A 20,237-nucleotide genomic window follows, 5' to 3' on the forward strand; every position below is an offset into this window, starting at 1 on the left:
AAAGGAGTAACAAACCCAGTTTACAGTTGAGTTGATTCATAATAATTATAACACTATAGAGGCTAAGCCAAAGCTTGAAGCCCCTGAGGTGGTACACCGGGGTAAAGTTGACACGCCAATCACTTTTTCGCTTAATTGAAATGAGAGCCTTCCTTGATGTTAGTGCAGGTAATCCATTTATTATCTTGACTCGGCAATCATCATCTTATTTCCTTTGTACAAGTCATTCCTCTAACATGTTGTCAATAACACCGCATACATATTCTCAGTGATCCACACAGCATTTAGTTCCATAGCGGTAGCATTGCATCACGTCAATATTGCATTGCGTTGCGGTCAAAACTGTTTCCCCTTTTCGGGTGGAACACACCTGCCTTCATCAACACCAGGTGCTACCTAAATAGACAGCTGACAGATCATGTGACCCAAACCATTTGGAATACAGAAATTCATAATCTGCTCCTACAACACTGATCAACATATTTGATGCATTTTTGCTTCATCATTTTCATATCTGACAATATTTAATGTTTCCTAATTTTAAACTGTATTATGTTATTATGGGGAAAAGAACTTTGAACTGTCTTGACTTTTACTTTTGACTTTAACAGAGAGAAATTCTCTGACATGAGAAACTCTAGTTCTTCAGAACCAGTTTAGAACCAGAGATCCAGAGCCCAAACCCAGCATAGAGAGGTTCAGTGAATGTGGTTTTATAGGTGTAGATTTGGGTCAGTGAGTCAGAGGAAACTTTGTAGAAGGACAGAATGCCAGCAGGATAATCCACATATACACCTACTCTGTGAGAAAAAGAGGAGCAGGGAAGACGAGTTTTTACATCATTGTGCCTGACATAGCACTCCTTATAATCAGCGTAGATCAGACACCAGGAATGATCATTTTCTCCAAACACACAGGCTCTACTGTCTCCTTTCCTCCTGATTCTTCTGTAACTCACTGATATATCAACTCCTCCTCTCCACTCCACCTCCCAGTAACAGCGACCAGTCAGAGGAGTTTCACACAGGACATTGTGAAAATACTCAAATCTGTCTGGATGATCAGGATACGGCTGAAGCTCGTCCCCTTCATATGTCAACGTCTTGTTGTCTTCAGACAGTTTCAGTTTTCGGTGCATTGTGTTTGTGTCGATGGTGAGTTGACAGGAATCTGATGGAGAGAACAAACAGACCAGCTGCAGTTATTGATCATTTATTGATCTTTGATTATGTTTGAAGATGGTTGAATGCTTTGTTGTCATGAATAAGATGAAAAACACACTTACGTTTCCTTGGTCCTGGTGTCAACCATCGGACTCCATCAGGCTCCACCCTGAAAGGAGGAGGAGGGTCAGACCATCAGTTTCTTTCAGCAGTTAATCAAACTCATCAGTAAATTTATCAGAACTTTGGATCTGAACGAGTTTCTACTCTCATTTTCTACTTTTTTTCATCATTCACTGCAATTCTTCCTTCCTTCTGGAAAACAAGTTATTTATTTTATTCCCTGATTGCTTTCATACATTTGATCATTTTCCAGATGGCGCCTCCTGGTGGAGATCAAACTGTCAAATAGAAAAAGCTACTAAACTTCTAAATCTCCCAGCTGTGTTAAATAGTTTTGTGTCACAATAAATGAAACATGAATTAACATTTTGATGTGTAATGACAGCACTTTGAAAAATGTAATGTTTCTTTATTATATAAATCACACTGAACTATCTTATTACTGATTCTATACAAAGAAACTTGATTAATTGATTTGTTTGCAAACTGGCTTGAGAATATTTAACACATTAAATCATCATCCTGTAAATCCAGCCAGAGCCCCACTGAGGTGGTGGGAACTGTTTCCTGTTAGACTCTCTATCCTCCATACCTGAGAACTTCCAGTTTCATTATTATTCTGTCCAGCCCAGTTTCTATTTAGCTCCATGTTCTCCTGTTCTCAGTCAGGATGATTTTTCCACAATCAGCTGAAATCTTCCTGGACACTAGAGTTACCAGAGAAGCACAGCCTTCCTCTGAGATCAGACAACCTGACAAGCTGCAGACACACAACAGAGGGAGAACCTGAAGTCTGAACTGGACGTTTTCATAAGGGAACACACTAAACATGTGTTTACTTCTATGTTAAGACCACTCAATTATCTGGGAAAGTGTTACTGATAATAATAGTTTCCTTTACTGAAGGTACTTACTCAATGGCATGGCAGCAGAGAGGTAGTTTCAGCAATTCACTGGAACCTTCTTTAACAGTGACTTTTCCACATGTCTCAAGCATCTGAATAACATCATCAGAATCAATGAAATACTCTGTTGTAAAAGAGTTCCAGTGCTTCTTGTTCTTCAAGCAAGGAGAGTCAAAGTCCTGGCTGATCACATGGAGATGGATGTGACTCATACTTGGGATAGTGTGGTAACCTGACCGGCTTATCCGGGGTCGGGTCGCGGGGGTTCTCAATGTTCTTCAGAAGGGAGGTCCAGTCTTCCCTCTCCAGCCACTTCTTCCAGTGATGACCACATACTAGTGCGTTCCCAGGCCGAGAGACATAGTCCCTCCAGCGTGACCTGGGTTTCCCCGGGGCCTCCTCCCGGTGGGACGTGCCCAGAACTCCTCACCAGGGAGGCGTCCAGGAGGCATCCTGACCAGATGCTCCTCAACTGGACCCTCTCGACGTGAAGGAGCAGCAGCTCTACTCTGAGTCCCTCCCAGGTGACTGAGCTTCTCACCCTATCTCTAAGGGAGAGTCCAGCCATCAACTGAAATCCACTTTCACACTGCCCCATCAGCTGAACCAAATTAATTAGAAATATTACATTTTCTCTAAGCAACCTCTTGGTTCCACATGGAGCTATATTTGGCTGCTGCTCTGACTACCATGTGCAATGTGGTTCAACAGTAGAGGTAAGGTCATTTCTATAGCACATTTTCACCAACAAGGTAATACAAAGTGCTTTATAGGGATTAAAAGGAAATACAAACAAAATAACAAACCAAAGGAAAGAGGAAAAGAAGAAAAATAATCTAATGTTGATCTAAAGTATGTAAACTAGGTGTTCAGCAGATGATAAAGACATTTCTCCTCTGGTCTAATTCCTTAAGAAAAGGGATATAATGCTTCCAGGTATGTTTTCAGTCCAACAGCAGCTTCATTGGGTCTCCTGGATGATTGTCTTCAACTCTTACATGGGAGGGTTGGAGGTCAGAGCTGAGCCAGAAAGCACAGCCTTCCTCTGAGACCAAACAGCCTGATAAGCTGCAGACACAGTATTATATATATATATATATATATATATATATATATATATATATATATATATATATATATATATATATATATATATATATATATATATATATATATATATATATATATATATATATATATAAATATATATATCAACAGATTTAATTTTTTCCTGTTAAAAGGCCACAATCTATTTCTCCGTATAGGGTTAGAGTTTGACATTTATTGGAAAGCTAATAATGATTTTCCCAGGATGCAGCAATCTGTTCAAATATGTTACACTGTGGTCAAGCCTTGCATCTTTTCTTAATAACACTTTTTGGTTCTTTCAGTCTGGATAAATTAATATTAACCATTATTATGAGTTGAGATTTATCATGATTAACCAGAGTCAGTTATTATTGGTAACCAAATTAATTACAGTTTGATGTCTGATAGCAGCTAATGGTGAATATTGTACCTGAGAGTTTCCAGTTTGCAGTTTGGACTCTTCAGTCCAGCAGAGAGAAGCTTCACTCCTGAATCTTGCAGGTTGTTGTTACTCAGGTCCAGTTCTCTGAGACTGGAGGACTGAGAGCTGAGAACTGAAGACAGAGCTTCACAGCTTCTCTCTGACAGGTTACAATCATTCAGTCTGAGGAGACGGGGAGAAAAATCTGGTGTTAACCAATTCAACATCTATCATGCAACAGATTAGACAAACAGATAAATGCTGTTGTGAAATCCAGTTTCTTCCAACACAAATCACCAAGGTGAAGTTATGTCTTACAACAAAATGTATTGAAAAGTGATTTATGCTGTTATTAACTTTTGGTAGGATTACTTTAATGCCTTGTATGCTGCCTTAAATAAATAATCTTTGTATTGCTAAAATGCAGCACCTGGTCTTTTAACAGGTAATAGAAAACATGAAAATCTATCTTCACTTCTGGCTTCTCTCCATTGGCTTCCTGCTTGTTTTAGGATTGAATTAGAGATTTTAGTGTTTACTTTAAAAGTGATAAAAGTCCCATTATACTTCTGTAATTACTTTAACATGCACATTAAACTGAGTAATTTGATCAGCCAACCACTTTGTCTAAGTTTGTCATTTTCAAACTGTTGGGACATTTAAATCTTTGTCCAACACTCATCACTATTCTTTAGCATTTGATTCAAGCAGAGTTTGACATTCTTCTATAAAGCCACCTTACAGATTATGTTTCTTTTTGTATGATCATCTCTGATAGCAGCTAATGGACAGAAAACTGGTTTCTCCAGCATTGAGAACATTTTACCTGAGAGTTTCCAGTTTGCAGTTTGGACTCTCCAGTCCAGCAGATAGAAGCTTCACTCCTGAATCCTCCAGATTGTTGTTACTCAGGTCCAGTTCACTGAGACTGGAGGACTGGGAGCTGAGAACTGAAGACAGAGCTCCACAGCTTCTCTCTGACAGGTTACAGCCACTCAGTCTGAGGAGACAGAAAAATCTGATGTTGAACAATTCATCAAAAACAACATTATTTCCTTCCAGTAACCAATGTTCTCCTTGGAAATATTGATGGGCCTGTCTTATTTCAAACATATTTAGGTTTACTTTTCTTGTGAACTGGAACATTATAAAAAAACTTAAACATGAATCAATATTTAGCTCATTCTTATCATATTTCTCTATCAACAATAAATTCAGTAATAATCTGTTCTTACAGAGCTTTGTTGGAGGCTTTAACCACTGGCAGCAGCCCCAGAAGAGCCTCCTCTGAAGCAGAGTATTTATTCAGGTCAAACTCATCCAGATCTTTTCCTGATGACACTAAGATGAAGAGCAGAGCTGACAACTGAGCAAGAGACAGTTTGTTTCTGGAGAGACTTCCTGAACTCAGAGACTCTTGGATCTCCTCCACTAGAGAACGATCCTTCAGTTCATTCAGACAGTGGAACAGATTGATGCTTTTCTCTGCAGATGCATTCTCATTGATCTTCTCCTTGATGTACTGAACTGTTTTCTGATTGGTCTGAGAGCTACTTCCTGTCTGTACAAGCAGACCTTGTAAAAGTCTCTGATTGGCCTGAGAACAACTTCCTGTCGGTGTCAGCAGACCTTGTAGGAGTCTCTGATTGGTCTGCAGTGAGAGTCCCAGGAGAAAACGGAGGAACAGGTCCAGGTGTCCATTTGGACTCTTTAAGGTCTGGTCAATGGCATTCCGATAAAGATTTAGCCTTCTAGGTTGTTTTTTAAACGTTGAAGATATCTTGAAGGCTTTCTGTCTATCAGCCATGAGATTTACACTGAACTTGGTGAAGGTCAGATGAACATGAAGAGCAGCCAGAAACTCCTGAACACTCAGATGAACAAAGCAGAACACTTTGTCCTGGTACAGCCCTCTCTCCTCTCTAAAGATCTGTGTGAACACTCCTGAGTACACTGAGGCTGCTCTGATATCGATGCCACACTCTGTCAGGTCTGATTCATAAAAGATCAGGTTTCCTTTCTGCAGCTGATCAAAAGCCAGTTTTCCTAGAGACTCAATCATCTTCGTGCTCTCTGGACTCCAGTGTGGATCTGATTCAGTTCCTTCATCATACTTGACGGTCTTCACTTTGGTCTGAACTACCAGGAAGTGGATGTACATCTCAGTCAGGGTGCTAGGAAGCTCTCCTCCCTCTCTATCCTTTAACACATCTTCTAGAACTGTAGCAGTGATCCAGCAGAAGACTGGGATGTGGCACATGATGTGGAGGCTTTGTGATGTCTTCATGTGGGAGATGATCCTGCTGGCCTGCTCCTTATCTATAAATCTCTTCCTGAAGTACTCCTCCTTCTGAGGGTCAGTGAATCCTCTGACCTCTGTTACCATGCCAATACATTCAGGTGGGATCTGACTGGCTGCTGCAGGTCGTGTGGTTATCCAGAAGTGAGCAGAGGGAAGCAGTTTCCCCCTGATGAGGTTTGTCAGCAGAACATCCACTGAGGTGGACTCTGTAGCATCAGTCAGTATCTCCTTGTTGTGGAAGTCCAGAGGAAGTCGACTCTCATCCAAGCCATCAAAGATGAACAGAACCTGGAAATGTTCAAAACTGCAGATTTCTTTAGTTTCAGTAAAGAAGTGATGAATTAGTTCTACCAAGCTGAACTTATTCTCTTTCAGCATATTCAGCTCTCTGAATGTGAATGGAAATATGAACTGGATGTTCTGGTGGGCTTTGTCTTCAGCCCAGTCCAGAGTGAACTTCTGTGTTAAGACTGTTTTCCCAATGCCAGCCACTCCCTTTGTCATCACTGTTCTGATTGGTTGAGCTCCTCCAGGTTGGACTTTAAAGATGTCTTCTTGTCTGATTGTTGTTTCTGGTCTGTGTGGTTTCCTGGATGCTGTTTCAATCTGTCTGACCTCATGTTCCTCATTGACCTCTCCAGTCCCTCCCTCTGTGATGTAGAGCTCTGTGTAGATCTGGTTAAGAAGGGTTGGACTTCCTGCTTTAGCGATTCCCTCAAACACACACTGGAACTTCTTCTTCAGACCAGATTTTAGTTTATGTTGACCAACTGCAGTAAGATGTTCTAAATGAACACAAAAAGTAAAATCAGGAAAGAAACAAAAGAATAAATCTGATTCAATCTTTTCAGACTTCAGTAAATGTGTGATTTATCCATCAGGTTAAATCTTTGTAGAAATCCTCTTACTGCTCTGCAAATGGTCAGCCAGCTTCTCCTGCTTCATTCTCCTCAAGAAGTTCAGTGTGATCCTCATCACTGCCTCTCTGCTGCTCTTCCTCCTCCTCTGCTCTTCATCCTCACCTTCAAATTCCTCCTCATCCTCTCTCTGACTCTCTGAACATTCTGGGTCATCTGAACTCAGAACCTTCTGGATCTTCTTCAGCTCTTTCTTCACAAAAGTGACAATGTTGTCCTCCAGCAGCTGGAACAGAATAATATATGTAGGACACATCAGACTGAAATCATGGAGCCACACATCAGATCCATGTTGGACAGACTGACAGTTCTCTGGTCTACAAAGTGTAGCATAGAGATGACTGTGAACAGAACCCATGGAAAACTAGCTGTTCATGACTTCTGGCTCTTAGGGGAGTGAACACCTAAGAGCTTATCCTGCTCTCTCTCATCCTTACTGATAACTTTGCCTGTGAGTTATTTTTAAAGTCACAGGTTTTATAGTTTTACTTGCATTATCGACATCATAACTAGATTAATTCAAACCTTATCCAGTTATGATGGATTAGGTTTGAGGGGGATTTTCTTACTTTTATTTTTATTGTACTTTTCTTCACTTCCAAGTTGAACCAGGACAAAATGCCTCCGGCCGACCCCAGGGATATTGACAATATTATACAACGACTTCAGTCTATAGAAATGAAGATTAAACTTCTGGAAGTGAACTTTGAGATCAATTCTGCCTATGGAAATGAGACAACTCTTCCTCAAATCAACAGAGAACCCTGGAACGCTCTGGGTGCCAAGCCAAAGCAAAAGTCTCACACTGCAGATCCCATGAGACGACTAACAGGGAGAACCCCCTCACCTGGACAAATCAGCGTGGCCGGCTCTGAGCCGAAACCCACCTTCAATTTCAACACCTGCTCCCCCAAAGAAGAATAAACAATCAGCTGGAACCAAAACAGCTCCACCGACCAGCTCCCAAGGACAGAGTGACCAGACCTAAAGAGGAACGATCTAGAGTTATAGATCTATAGTTATAGATCTAGAGTTATAGATCTAGAGTCAGTGCACAGCTTCAGTTATTACAACTAAAAACCAGCGATCAGCCTGAAACCTGGGAGTAGTGATGGACTCTGACCTGAACATTCAGAGCCACATAAAGACAGTTACAAAGTCGGCCTTCTATCACCAGAAGAACATTTCCAGGATTAAAGGACTAATGTCTCAAACGCATGGATGAGTTTCTCTAGATCTTCAGTCGCATTGATTATTGTAACGGCGTCTTCACAGGTCTGTCCAACAAATCAATCAAACAGCTGTAGCTGATCCAGAATGACTTTAAAATATTGTTAGTTTATAAATTACTGAACGGCTCATTAAAGATCTGTTGTTGTTGTATCAACCTCCTAGACCTCCTAGGTTTTGGTTCTGGTTCTGCTCTGCATCCGCAGAACCAGAACCAAATGAGGAGAAGCAGCATTCAGCATCTATGCACCACAAATCTGGAACAAACTTCCAGAAAACTGTAAAATAGCTGAAAGACTGACTTCCTTTAAATCTAGACTAAAAACCAACTGGTTAGATTTATTTAAAATGTAATCAATTATAAATTTAATGATGGAACTTGACTTAATGTCGTGTTTTGATTGTTGATTCTATGTTGCATAACTCTGTGTTTTTGTGTTTGTTATGATGTGAAGCTCTTTGAAATGCCCTGCTGCTGAAATGTGATTGATTTATTTACAGACCATAAATATGGAGTCCAGCTGTGTTTGATGCTGCTGGGCAGACGGACCACTGGGAACCTCTGAGCTCTGCTGGTCCTGGTCCAGTCTGTGGAGGAATCAGGAACAATTAGGAAATATTGATACAGCAGGTTTCATAGATCAAATCACCAAGAGCTTCACAGTAAACATCATTTAAACATAAAAACAGATCACTGCATAAACACAATGCCAAAAGTTATGTAGGTTTGAGAAATACCTATCATTCTGGTGCTGTGACCCGAATCTCAACATACCCGTTCGCTGACAGACGAAGAATGACACGCTGAAAACCGTGCACGGCCAGAGTCAATAGGACTTGGAAACAAAGTCCCGGGAAGTAACTTCTTCGCCGGGCCAGCGCCTAGGTCCGACTTTATCTGTCAACGGCGGATTGAAGAGATTGAACCGGACAAGACGAACTGACAGAAACGTGAGTTGAAACTGATAGTGGGAGTTTATTCTCTTTTCTTCTCACCTAAAGAAAGAAAGTAACTATCCAGGGGAAGTGCTGGTATAATCCCCTTTTGTGGATGAGGTCCCCATAAGGACGAACTTTGAGCCGGCAGGATGTTTTGAATTTGTGTGTCCCGTCCTGGATGAGGTCCAAATTTTTTGTAGGAATGTGAATGTGAAGTGTGACTGGTGCTGAATTCCCTGAAAGTACAACTTATTGTCCTTCAGTGGACAATAGGTGCTCACATGGGGCACTTTCCACAACGAAGCACAAAATAACAGATCATATTGAACAAAATCACAGAGTACTAAAATAAAGAACCTCAAGCAAGCAGGAAATGTGTGTGTGTGTGTGTGTGTGTGTGTGCGTGTGTGTGTGTGTGTGTGTGTGTGTGTGTGTGTGTGTGTATGGATGGTGTTTCATTCTATGAGAATGAAACTTTCTGTCATTGGAATTAGAATCCAAAGTGAAGAACCGGGTCAAAATTCGTTTGACCTAGAAGCTTTCTTCTTCAGGGCACATTAAGCGCTCACTTGGAGCACTTTCTCTGAAGGAAAAGTACAAAATACCTATTAAGCTAAATTGGCGAGTACTAAAATTATGGAAAGATAGTGAATGGTTTTTAGCATTTCTACACCTTTAAAGAAAGAAAGTCAGAGGAGAGACGTCTCACTGAGATAAATATATGTATATAATATATATATGAACGATTGTTTTGCATGCTCAAAATGGAGTTATGACTTTCCTGAAGAGGGAAGTTTAAGTGTAAATTAATTTTAACAAGTTAAAAATAACTTGATGATAAATGAAATAAAAAACAACATTTTTCTCAGAGAACAATGTTTTTAATGTATTGATTACAGGGTAAAATAATTACAAAAGATTATAACACCAACTTGGTACTCTGATCCTTTGGTTGTATGTCTGGAGGGGTCAGTGATCAGAGTTTGGTACCGACCTGGACCTCATATCTCACTTAGATTCCAAATGAGGAGGGCTGCTCACTGGCTTCACAGCTTCAACATTAGGATCAACAACCTTAAGGTAATTCATTGATCTCTGATAAAATGTTTACCCAGACTAAGTTAATTTAAACTTAAATTAACTTACATTCTACATTTTAAAATCTAACAAGGCAAAGAATATAAAAGACTATGGGTTTAAAATGTTTCATGTTTATATGTTCTAAATGATTTATAATTATAAAATATAAACAATGTTGGGTAATAAGTGGCTAAAACTATAAAATCAAAAGAGAGAAAAGATATACATGAGATATTCAGAAATAAAAAACACAAAAAGAAAGATAAACCCTAATTGACTCCTATTTGCTTTTTTCCTTTTCCTCTGTCTGAACCTCGCTGCGGTGCGTCTGACCTCTGACCTCAACTCGAAGCTGTCCTGCAATGGATCAGATGAAGTCCCTCCCTCATCACCAGCTTCTGACAGCGATCAAGAAGACAAAGAAGAGTTCCATCACCTCCAGACACTAAAGTATCTGCTGATCCTAATTCCTTGACACCTGGGAACTGCCATTCAGCAAACTCCTGCATGGTGTCCTGCTGGACATTGGACTGAAACTACATTCCCGTGTTTGGATACAACTGAACTCTTACAACCTCTGCTGGTCTACTTCCTGACATCAGCGTGGAGAAGGAAAAGATAATGTGCTTCAGAGACGAAAACAACAAACTGAACTATTTGATGCTTGTTTCATGTGTGGACAACATGGATATTGACAGAGGGACAGTCTGGACAACTCAAGATCCAACACCAGAGCCAGTTGGACTGACAGGAAACTGGAGGAAGAGGAGGAGGAAGGACTACACCCCAGCAACGCCAGGATCGGGAGGAGGGAGAAGTGAGACAGAAAGGAGACATCCAAAGATAAGAGTATCACACACACAGCTGTTATACACTGTTATTGCAATGAAGACTTGCTTGCTTGCTAACTCCTGCACATGTATTATCTGGCCAATAAAGGAAGTCTTATAGGATTTTATGTTGAATGATAGACAATTCTCTCAGTTTGTCCCAGTTAACTCTGAGTCCTGTACAGCAGGACCACTGCTAAGGATCCTCTTAGGGTCCACGAGCCATAGGTTAGGAAACCTAAAGGGAAAACTGAAATTACTAAAAGGTCAGCAAATAAATAACGAAAACTTATGCCACTAAATTACACCAACTAAAAATCATCAAAGAGTCTAAGCTAAGAATGATTTGGAAAAGTATTTTTTTCCTTTTTAAAGAAATATCCTGGTAATACATGCTAGTTTGGAATTAAATTAAATATCTTTAAGCATTGAAAATAACTGATACTGAAGTGTTAATATACCATAAAGTATTTGCTGCATTTAAATTGAACAGTTAATTTAGAATTTAATTCTATAAATGAATTTATATTTTATTAAAATTGGTGAAGTGTTCCAGCAGCAGGAAGTTCAGTTACTGCTGGATTCTAACATAACTCTGAGATATCTCTTTAAAATGTGCACATTATCTAAAACAGGATCCTGACAACTAAAGATAAATATTAACACATTAAAAATTTCGTTAACACTTATTGGAAATTTCTTGAAGCTTCAGTAAATTTGATAATAATTTGAGCAAAGAAACAATGAAAGCAGACTGAAACTGTACTCAAGAACTGAGTAACTGATCAAATTATTCATTATTTAGGAATAATAATAGTCAGCTGTTCTAAAATACAAGGTTAACAGAAACTTTGATTTGAAGTAATTGGTTACTCCAAACTGATGATTGTGAATAAGAGTAATATTTTCTAGACTAAAGTTTAAAACCTTTAATCTAGGTTTGATTGATGATTATTAAATTTATAAACACATATTGAATTAGAGGATATGAGATTTTGGTTTAATTTCAGGATGGTCATTTTTGTTTAAAAGGAGTAAAAAAACAATATTCTGCAGAAGAGCCAACTCTGAGTTGTGCCATCTGTCAGGAGTAAAACAGAAGTGATCCACCTTGATGAATTTAACAACATCCACATGTAAGATCTCTAACTAAATGCCTCTTTGTTAACAGCTTTCCTAAAAGCAATAAAACTGCCAGCTAAAACTAGCAGTTTGTAAGTGTGCAGTGCACACCAACAGGAAAAGATGAGGTTCTATAATAAAAACAGGTTAGCTGATCAAATGTTAAATAAAAAAAAGCAGCAACAGGATAACATGGAACTGGAAACTTTCTAAAATAAGATGAAAAAGAACAAATAATAGATACATTGTTCCAGCTGACATGCAGGATAATGCTCCAACAACTAGAGAACAAATGAGAATAATTAATGGGGCAACACTGAATGATGATAAAATTTTTCAGGTAAATAAACAAACCTATTCTACCAAGATCCTTGTAAGACAGCTGCAATTTTGACACATGGATATTTGTCAATGTGTCAACAGGGAGGATAATTACTATATTACTACCAAATATGGATTAAAAATCAAATTCTTACTTTAAAAATGTTTGTACTGCATCAGTGTTAAAAAACAATCCTCCAGGAAACATGAGACCAAAAAGAGGAAGTTTCCCAAAACCTTCTTATCCGTTCCAGACAATGCATATGGATTTTAGTGAACTTAACAAAGTGGGCCTTATAAATTGTTTGGTAATGATTGATGCATTTTCTAAATGGGTTGAAACAGTCTCAGCAAAGCATGCAGATGCTTTGACAGTAGCTAAAGCTATATGTAAAACCATTATTCCAATAAATGGCATACCAAACTATTTATAGTGAGAATGGACCACATCTTGTAAACAAGGTTATACAAAATATGGCCACTCATTAGGAATAAGATTAAAATCAAAAATCAAAATCAAACTTTATTTGTACAGCACATTTCAGCAGCAAGGCATTTCAAAGTGCTTTACATCAAGTCAAACACAAAAACCATTAGTGCTGACCTAATGAAAGAACAAATGGAACAGTAAAAAGAGATTAATAAAATGTATAGAAACAACTAACAGGTCGTGGCCAGAATGTTTAGATTTGGTGAAGATGTACATGAGAATTACACCCACACAGGAAGGATTAACTATTTGAAATAATTCATGGAAGACCATACAGATATGTTCTGCAGATGTACAGAAAGCAGATGAGGAGCAAACATTAGCAGATTATGATCAGGACTCTAAGACAGAAAGAGGTGTCAAATGCAAATTTACTGCCCTCTGACTCTGCTCTCCCACAGGAGACCCTCCCATCAAGCCAGGAGACTGGCTTTATATCAAAGTCATAAAAAGAAAGAGCTGGGCCAGTCCACGGTGGGAGGGACCGTTCCAGGTGCTGATCACCACACCTACTGCTGTAAAGATTACTGAAGACCCAGATGGATACATCTCAGTCACTGTAAGGTACAGAGGGTGTTAGACCCCTAATTCAGAGTGATAGAGAAGCCTGACTTCAAAGGGGTTCTGTTGTTTAGAGCAGTTCATCTCAACATCAGTAGAAGAATTCGACAGATCCTCACTCTGCTAGGCTGGGGGTCCTGACATCTCTGTATTCTGAGCAGCAATGGGGTCTCCACATGCCAGGTGGATCCTCTACTGTGTTGTGACTGCAGCATGTCTACTGTTTTGCAGAGGGAGTGATCTCACTCTCAACAGGATTAGGAGAGAAGCAGACACATCCTCCCTCTAGACTCATCCACATGACTACTGCACCAACTTGTGATGGCAACTGATGAACATGACTGCATATGAGGGAAATGAGACCAACTGCTATGTGTGTGCACAGCTACAAAAGATGGAAGTCTGACCACAGTGGTACCAGAGTTAACCTTCTCAAGGTGAGGAAATTCAAGACCGGCAGCAAGACCAGGGGACGTCAAAGTTTCACCTTCTGCAGCACCATCGTTCCAGGGAACAAGAGATCCAGGACAATGGCAGACTGGTACTTTTTGTGTGGACACACTGCTTATGCTTCTCTTCCCAGGACCTGGGGAGAACTGTGCGCCTTGGTTCCTCTCTCCAACCCAGTGACTTTCCTGAAAAGGCTCAGGATGTTCACAGCCATGGACACTACCGCACTAGGAGAGACGTCATGTCAAAAGTCCTAAGGTGGGGAGGCCTACTACAAAAACTGGAGTTCCTTGGAAATTCAGGATCTGGGGCAGCAGAAAAAAGTTAATGCAAAGCCTATTCCCATGGGTGGGAGCAGCTGTAGTTTAAGGCCATGTTTGAGATCAATGCCCTACTGCGCCTCATCAACAACACATACCAGCTAGCTAACAGCACTGCAAAAGAGCTGACCACATTGAGAAACATGGTTCTACGAAACTATGTTATGTTAGATCTTCTGACAGCCTCTCAAGGAGGTGTCTGCAAGGTCATAGGCGCAGCGTGCTATACATTTCGTCCCTGACGAAACAAGAACTGGAGGAACTATACATGTTGCCCTGTGTTGTGTTCTGTGTTTCTCTGTATGTTTATTTCTAGTTTCCTGTGTGTCTGAGTCTCTGTGTTGTCCTGTCTCCCCGTGATTAGTCCCCAGGTGTATCTCGTTCCCTGATTTCCTCTTGTGTATTTAGTGTCACCTGTGTGTGTCTGTCTTCGTCGGGTCCTACGTCTTCTATTGTCGAGTCACGTCTTGCTACGTCTGTGTTCGTCCGTCATCATCGCCTGTTGCTACCTGTTGTGAGCATTAGCCTTCCGCTCAGCAGTGCTGCCAGGTCTGTGGACTGTTTCTGTTTATTATTCATAATTAAACTCCTCATCTCACCTCATCTGGGTCTGCTGCGTCTGCCTCACCACCACCACCACACCACTTCATGACAGAAGGACCCGACCAAGCTGAACGGTGAGGCACGCTATTTTTCCCCCCTCCATCATGGACCCGGATGAGCTACAAGAGCTAACGGAGACCATAAGGGAATATGTCGAGGTCAAGGCTAAGCCCAACGCCGATTGCAGATGGCTCGGCCTCGCTATTCGCTTGGGACTATTGCTGGAGTATTGGGTTCCACGCTTTCCGCACCCGCAGCTGGTGGAACTGCAAAGGGAGGTAGAGTGGGAGCGTGAGGCAGCTCTGGCCGTCATGGCCGGCGAACCTCTGCCTCCCAAGCCGGACAATCTTTCCGCCAGCCCCGCCTCAGCTCCAGTGTCTCCGAGACCAGTACCTCCAGCCCCCGTTTCTGCCGCCGCTCCAGCCGGCGCACCCGAGCCCGTTTCTGCCGCCGCTCCAGCCGGCGCACCCGAGCCCGTTTCTGCCGCCGCTCCAGCCGGCGCACCCGAGCCCGTTTCTGCCGCCTGGCTCCAGGCCGACAGATGGCACGGGTAGTAGGCTTCCCTGCCCCAGTCAGTGGTTCCGAGCTCCCCAGTGTTCCTAGTGCCAGTCCCGAGTTCCCCAGTGTTCCTAGTGCCAGTCCCGAGTTCCCCAGTGTTCCTAGTGTCAGTCCCGAGTTCCCCAGTGTTCCTAGTGCCAGTCCCGAGTTCCCCAGTGTTCCTAGTGCCAGTCCCGAGTTCCCCAGTGTTCCTAGTGCCAGTCCCGAGTTCCCCAGTGTTCCTAGTGCCAGTCCCGAGTTCCCCAGTGTTCCTAGTGCCAGTCCCGAGTTCCCCAGTGTTCCTAGTGCCAGTCCCGAGTCTCCTCCTAGTGCCAGTCCCGAGTCTCCTCCTAGTGCCAGTCCCGAGTCTCCTCCTAGTGCCAGTCCCGAGCCTCCTCCTAGTGCCAGTCCCGAGCCTCCTCCTAGTGCCAGTCCCGAGACTCCTCCTAGTGCTCCCCCCGAGACTCCTAGTGCTCCCCCCGAGACTCCTAGTGCTCCCCCCGAGACTCCTAGTGCTCCCCCCGAGACTCCTAGTGCTCCTCGTCGCCTGTGGCCCCAGAGACCTCGTGCTCTCGCCGCCCGGCGGCTCTAGAGACTCCTCTGCGCCTGCGGCCCCAGAGACTCACGTCGCCGCCCCGTGCGGCTCTAGAGACTCCGTCTAGAGACTCCTGCGCCGGACGGCCGGACCGCCTCCGTGGTTCCCGCCTCTGCGCCTGGCGACGGCCCGGACCGCCTCCGTGGTTCCCGCCTCCTGCGCGGACGCGCTGACCGCCTCCGTGGTTCCGCCTGCTCCTGCGCGCTGGCGCCGGACCGCCTCCGTGGTTCCCGCCTCTGCGCCATGCGGCCGCTGGACCGCCTCCGTGGTTCCGCTTTCTTGCGCCGTGGACGGCCGCTGACCTTCCCTGCGGGTTCCGCCTCTGTTGCCTCCGCCCACTTTGTTGGGTAGTTTTTTGTTGTTTATGGACTCTGGCCCCCCGTCCGACTCCCCTCCGCCCACCCTTGTGTTTTTGTTTTGGGCGTCTGGGAGCCGCCCGTTAAGGGGGGGGGGGTACTGTTGTGTTCTGTGTTTCTCTGTATGTTTATTTCTAGTTTCCTGTGTGTCTGAGTCTCTGTGTTGTCCTGTCTCCCCGTGATTAGTCCCCAGGTGTATCTCGTTCCCTGATTTCCTCTTGTGTATTTAGTGTCACCTGTGTGTGTCTGTATTCGTCGGGTCCTACGTCTTCTATTGTCGAGTCACGTCTTGCTACGTCTGTGTTCGTCCGTCATCGCCTGTTGCTACCTGTTGTGAGCATTAACCTTCCGCTCAGCAGTGCTGCCAGGTCTGTGGACTGTTTCTGTTTATTATTCATAATTAAACTCCTCATCTCACCTCATCTGGGTCTGCTGCGTCTGCCTCACCACCACCACCACACCACTTCATGACACCCTGCATGAATTGGAAGAGCTTAAGGACTATAGGGACAGTGCAACTCAGGGGTCACAACCTTTTGACCTTGTTCTTGGTTCACCTCTTGACCCTGGTGGCAGATTTTGTTAAAGATTGGAACATCAATCTTGACTGTACTGATCCTATTCTATCTTTTTACAACCTGCATCATTCCATGCCTTCGTAGCATGATGCTAAAGACATTTAACACTGCTCTGATCAGCTATCAGACAGTCAGGGTGACCACTGACACAGATGAGGACTACATATTGCTCCAGAAGACTGAAGATGAACTGAAAGCAGGAACATATGACGATGTTCTGTAATTAATAAACAGACTAAATCATTTGCTTAATGGCTCCTACACGGAACACGTGAAAACAAATTATGTTTGTGATGAAAAATGCATTTGGGTTTTTACTTTCTTTTATACGTTATATTCTTTTATATATATATATATATTTATATATATATTCTATTTCTCTTTTTCTTACATTTTACAAAGCTATTATGTGGGGGGAATGTTAGAATAATTATGTTTTATTATCATTCTTACATAAGTAGTTACCAGTTTGCTTTTCATCTAAAGGTTTAGTATTCACACCCCAGACAGGAAGAATTTGTTAAAATGTGTGAAAGACAAAACTTGCTTTTTCCCTAAACCTTGAAGCTGCAGCTGCTTCTTATCTTGGTATACTCGTTAAACTGTGAGTGTGTAGAATGAAGTTCTTCCTTGTTTCAGAATAGCCCCCTTCTTTTATTTATTACTCTCCCATATTTCACTCCCGACTCCTTTCTTTCCTCCTGCTTAATAAAAAGACAGGCTCTGCTACAGGGAGTCAGAACACATGGTGAACACCTTGGAGAAGTGGTTTGCTGTGTTTTCTCCTTCTGCAGAAGCTTGGTTGAAAACTCACAAACGTTGTCTGTGGTTGTCTCTTTATGAAGGTTTGAGAAATGCCTATCAAGTTGAAAAGAGGAAGATGAAGTAAAAACCAGTGACATCAGAATCACCCAGTAGAGATTTTGAAAAGTGGATCTTGAACTGGGACTTCAAACTCAGTCAGCAGATTTGAGGAATAAGAATTAATTTACATCTGACTGGATATAAACCGGACCAAAAACAGAAGCTCTCAACTTTAGGTATTTTTAATTTGAGCCTCCAGATCAGGCAGAGGCAGTTTGGACAGGTGTTGAAACACCTTAAGTAAAAACTGAGGGGATTTTTGTTTGCCTTTGATTTATGATTGTTGTAGCAACAAACCTGTTTAAGAAAAATATGTTGACAGAGTTTCACAATCATTTCTGAAATGTTTAAGTGCTGAAGAACACAGATAGGGAACAACATGAAGTCACTGGTTAAAATCCAAATCAATGTTCCTCCTACAGCTGAGAAGAACTAAAACTCTTCATCACTAGAACCGAGGAAGACTTTCAGACATGACAAAACAAGGAAAGAAATACTGTTGGTTCCATGTTGACCTTGATTCTGTCTTTATGAGTATTGGAGAGAGCCTAGCCAGTCTAGTGAGCTCATCAACAATCAGAGTGAGCTGCACTCTAGACTAAATATTTCACTTTAACCAGAGAAAAGTGTTTAATGATGGTGATTAATCAATGAGGCCCAAAGCAACCAGATCAGAGTTAAACATGATGTAGCATCAAGGACGCCTCCTGTGGTTCTGGAGAACATCCGACACAAACCGCTTCACACATGAACATAGAAACAAACATGTTGGAATAAAAACATTTCAGACTGACTCCGTTTCCATGGTTACAAGAGTTAGAAACAGCTCACCTCTCTGATGGTGGAAATCCAGGAGATTTAAAATCAATGATCACACTCTTTGACCAGTCACTCTTAAAGGACACACAGCTGGGTTCTGGTTCTGGTTCTGGTTCGAGTCTCTGATGGATCCTGACAGAAACATGATGATTAAAACCCATTCTGTGAGGTTGTTTACATACTAACTAACATTTCCATCATGGACCCATCTGGACCAGAACTGGGTTGAAAATGGGACTTAGTTGTAATTCATGTAATTCATTGACCATCAACTCCATGTTGATGGTCAATTTAGGTTTGATGCAGGAAAACTCTGCATTGAAACTGGGACCCATATGGGCACTAGAGGTTCTGCTGCCATTGGTTCCCTTCTGACCCAGTCAGAACCTCCATAGTGAACAGCTGGTTCTGATGATCTGGCTGCTCCCACTCAGCTGCTTCTGCAACATGGACTTGCTGTCTGGAAGAAACCCTGAGGCCAGACTGAGCTGCTCTGTTCAATCTGGATGAAGCAGCAAAGAGGAGCAGCAGCAGCTTCATCACCACGTCTGTTTGGGCCTCATACAGTGTGAACGCTGTGTGAAAAGGGCTGTGGACACTTAGAGATGGTGACCTCACCTCCGACGTTTGCTCTGGCTCTCATCTTCCCCACACAGAGTGGTTTTAGAGGGAGGGACTCCCTCCTCTCTGTCCTCACACTGATCCATGCTGCTGAACGCACTTCAGCTCACACACACTTTCTACCTTCACCTGCAGAGGAAACACATCATTCATCAGCTCTGATCAACTTCACATCAACAGAGCTGGAAAACGATCAGCTGCTCCTCCTTTGATTGGCTCTTCTCTGCTTCAAATCAGTGTCTGTTGAATGCAGTCAGACAGCAGAGAGGCAGAGGAAGCTGCATCAGCTGCTGCACTTCTACTGTCAGGCCACTAGATGGAGACACGGAGCAACTTTTACATTCACTGACTGAACAGCGGGAACTATTTTATTTCACAATCAGACTCTACAAGTCGATTATCTGGTCAATCAAATAAGAATTGTTTAATAATTTAATTTTTAAAAACTATTTAATAACCTAGAAGTCTACGGTTGAGTTTTAGACGCAACCGTTAAAGGCGGAGACCAGAGTTTGATTCCAGGAAGTAAAAACATGGCGCAGTTAAAAACATGGCGCAGTTAAAAACATGGCGCAGTTAAAAACATGACGCAGTATTTCCGAGAAGAAACCAAAGAAACATCCGCTGATCATCATGATGTCTGATTCCTGTTCATCAATAATCTAATAATCCTGTAGATTAATCTGCAACCAGAAATGAAACTTTGATCTGAAATCAGAAGTGAACATTTTTTCTAAACATCAGAGAAACAAGCAAGAAAGTTCCTGAAGACAAAATTAAAGTAGGAAACAAAAGAAACTTACAGTTTGTTCAGACGGTCCAAAGAGCTGCAGATCTGAACAGACTGAGACGCAACAGAACCACAGAAGAACCGGACTGGAGCCACCGCCGAACAACGGGCGTTCAAACCTAAAGTAAATGTGAGGACAGCCCATCTGGTTTTGTCGTTTCTTTAGTGATGTTACGTGATGAGCCGAGGCTTCGAGGCGTGTGTCAGTAAT

General features: G+C 42.3%; 2 protein-coding genes across 2 annotated transcripts; both read right to left on the bottom strand.

Moving 5' to 3' along the window:
* Positions 1-163: 163 nt before the first annotated feature.
* LOC122842764 (stonustoxin subunit alpha-like) lies at positions 164-1,898 on the bottom strand. The gene is made up of 3 exons (XM_044136906.1): positions 1,879-1,898; positions 1,286-1,332; positions 164-1,170 (listed from the first exon to the last, which is right to left on the bottom strand). Exons 1-3 carry the CDS (start codon positions 1,896-1,898, stop codon positions 638-640), a joined length of 600 nt encoding a protein of 199 aa, XP_043992841.1. The 3' UTR covers positions 164-637.
* A 27-nt stretch (positions 1,899-1,925) lies between these two features.
* On the bottom strand, positions 1,926-20,237 carry LOC122842765 (NACHT, LRR and PYD domains-containing protein 3-like). The gene is made up of 9 exons (XM_044136909.1): positions 20,040-20,237; positions 19,234-19,365; positions 18,628-18,747; positions 8,654-8,738; positions 6,912-7,146; positions 4,937-6,788; positions 4,528-4,701; positions 3,711-3,884; positions 1,926-2,046 (listed from the first exon to the last, which is right to left on the bottom strand). Exons 2-9 carry the CDS (start codon positions 19,320-19,322, stop codon positions 1,926-1,928), a joined length of 2,850 nt encoding a protein of 949 aa, XP_043992844.1. The 5' UTR covers positions 19,323-19,365; positions 20,040-20,237.

Source organism: Gambusia affinis, linkage group LG13, assembly GCF_019740435.1.
Source record: "Gambusia affinis linkage group LG13, SWU_Gaff_1.0, whole genome shotgun sequence".
Classification (NCBI taxonomy): Eukaryota; Metazoa; Chordata; class Actinopteri; order Cyprinodontiformes; family Poeciliidae; genus Gambusia; species Gambusia affinis.

Excerpts from the sequence above, each read along its gene's own strand:
- LOC122842764 (XM_044136906.1), bottom strand. The coding sequence starts at position 1,898 with ATGAAACTGGAAGTTCTCAG. Across the intron at positions 1,333-1,878 it reads ATGAAACTGGAAGTTCTCAG|GGTGGAGCCTGATGGAGTCC; the intron begins GTATGGAGGATA and ends TCCTCCTTTCAG. Across the intron at positions 1,171-1,285 it reads GACACCAGGACCAAGGAAAC|ATTCCTGTCAACTCACCATC; the intron begins GTAAGTGTGTTT and ends TCTCTCCATCAG.
- LOC122842765 (XM_044136909.1), bottom strand. The coding sequence starts at position 19,322 with ATGGATCAGTGTGAGGACAGAGAGGAGGGAGTCCCTCCCTCTAAAACC. Across the intron at positions 8,739-18,627 it reads GGATTTCCACCATCAGAGAG|ACTGGACCAGGACCAGCAGA; the intron begins GTGAGCTGTTTC and ends ATTCCTCCACAG. Across the intron at positions 4,702-4,936 it reads AAAGCCTCCAACAAAGCTCT|ACTGAGTGGCTGTAACCTGT; the intron begins GTAAGAACAGAT and ends CTGTCTCCTCAG.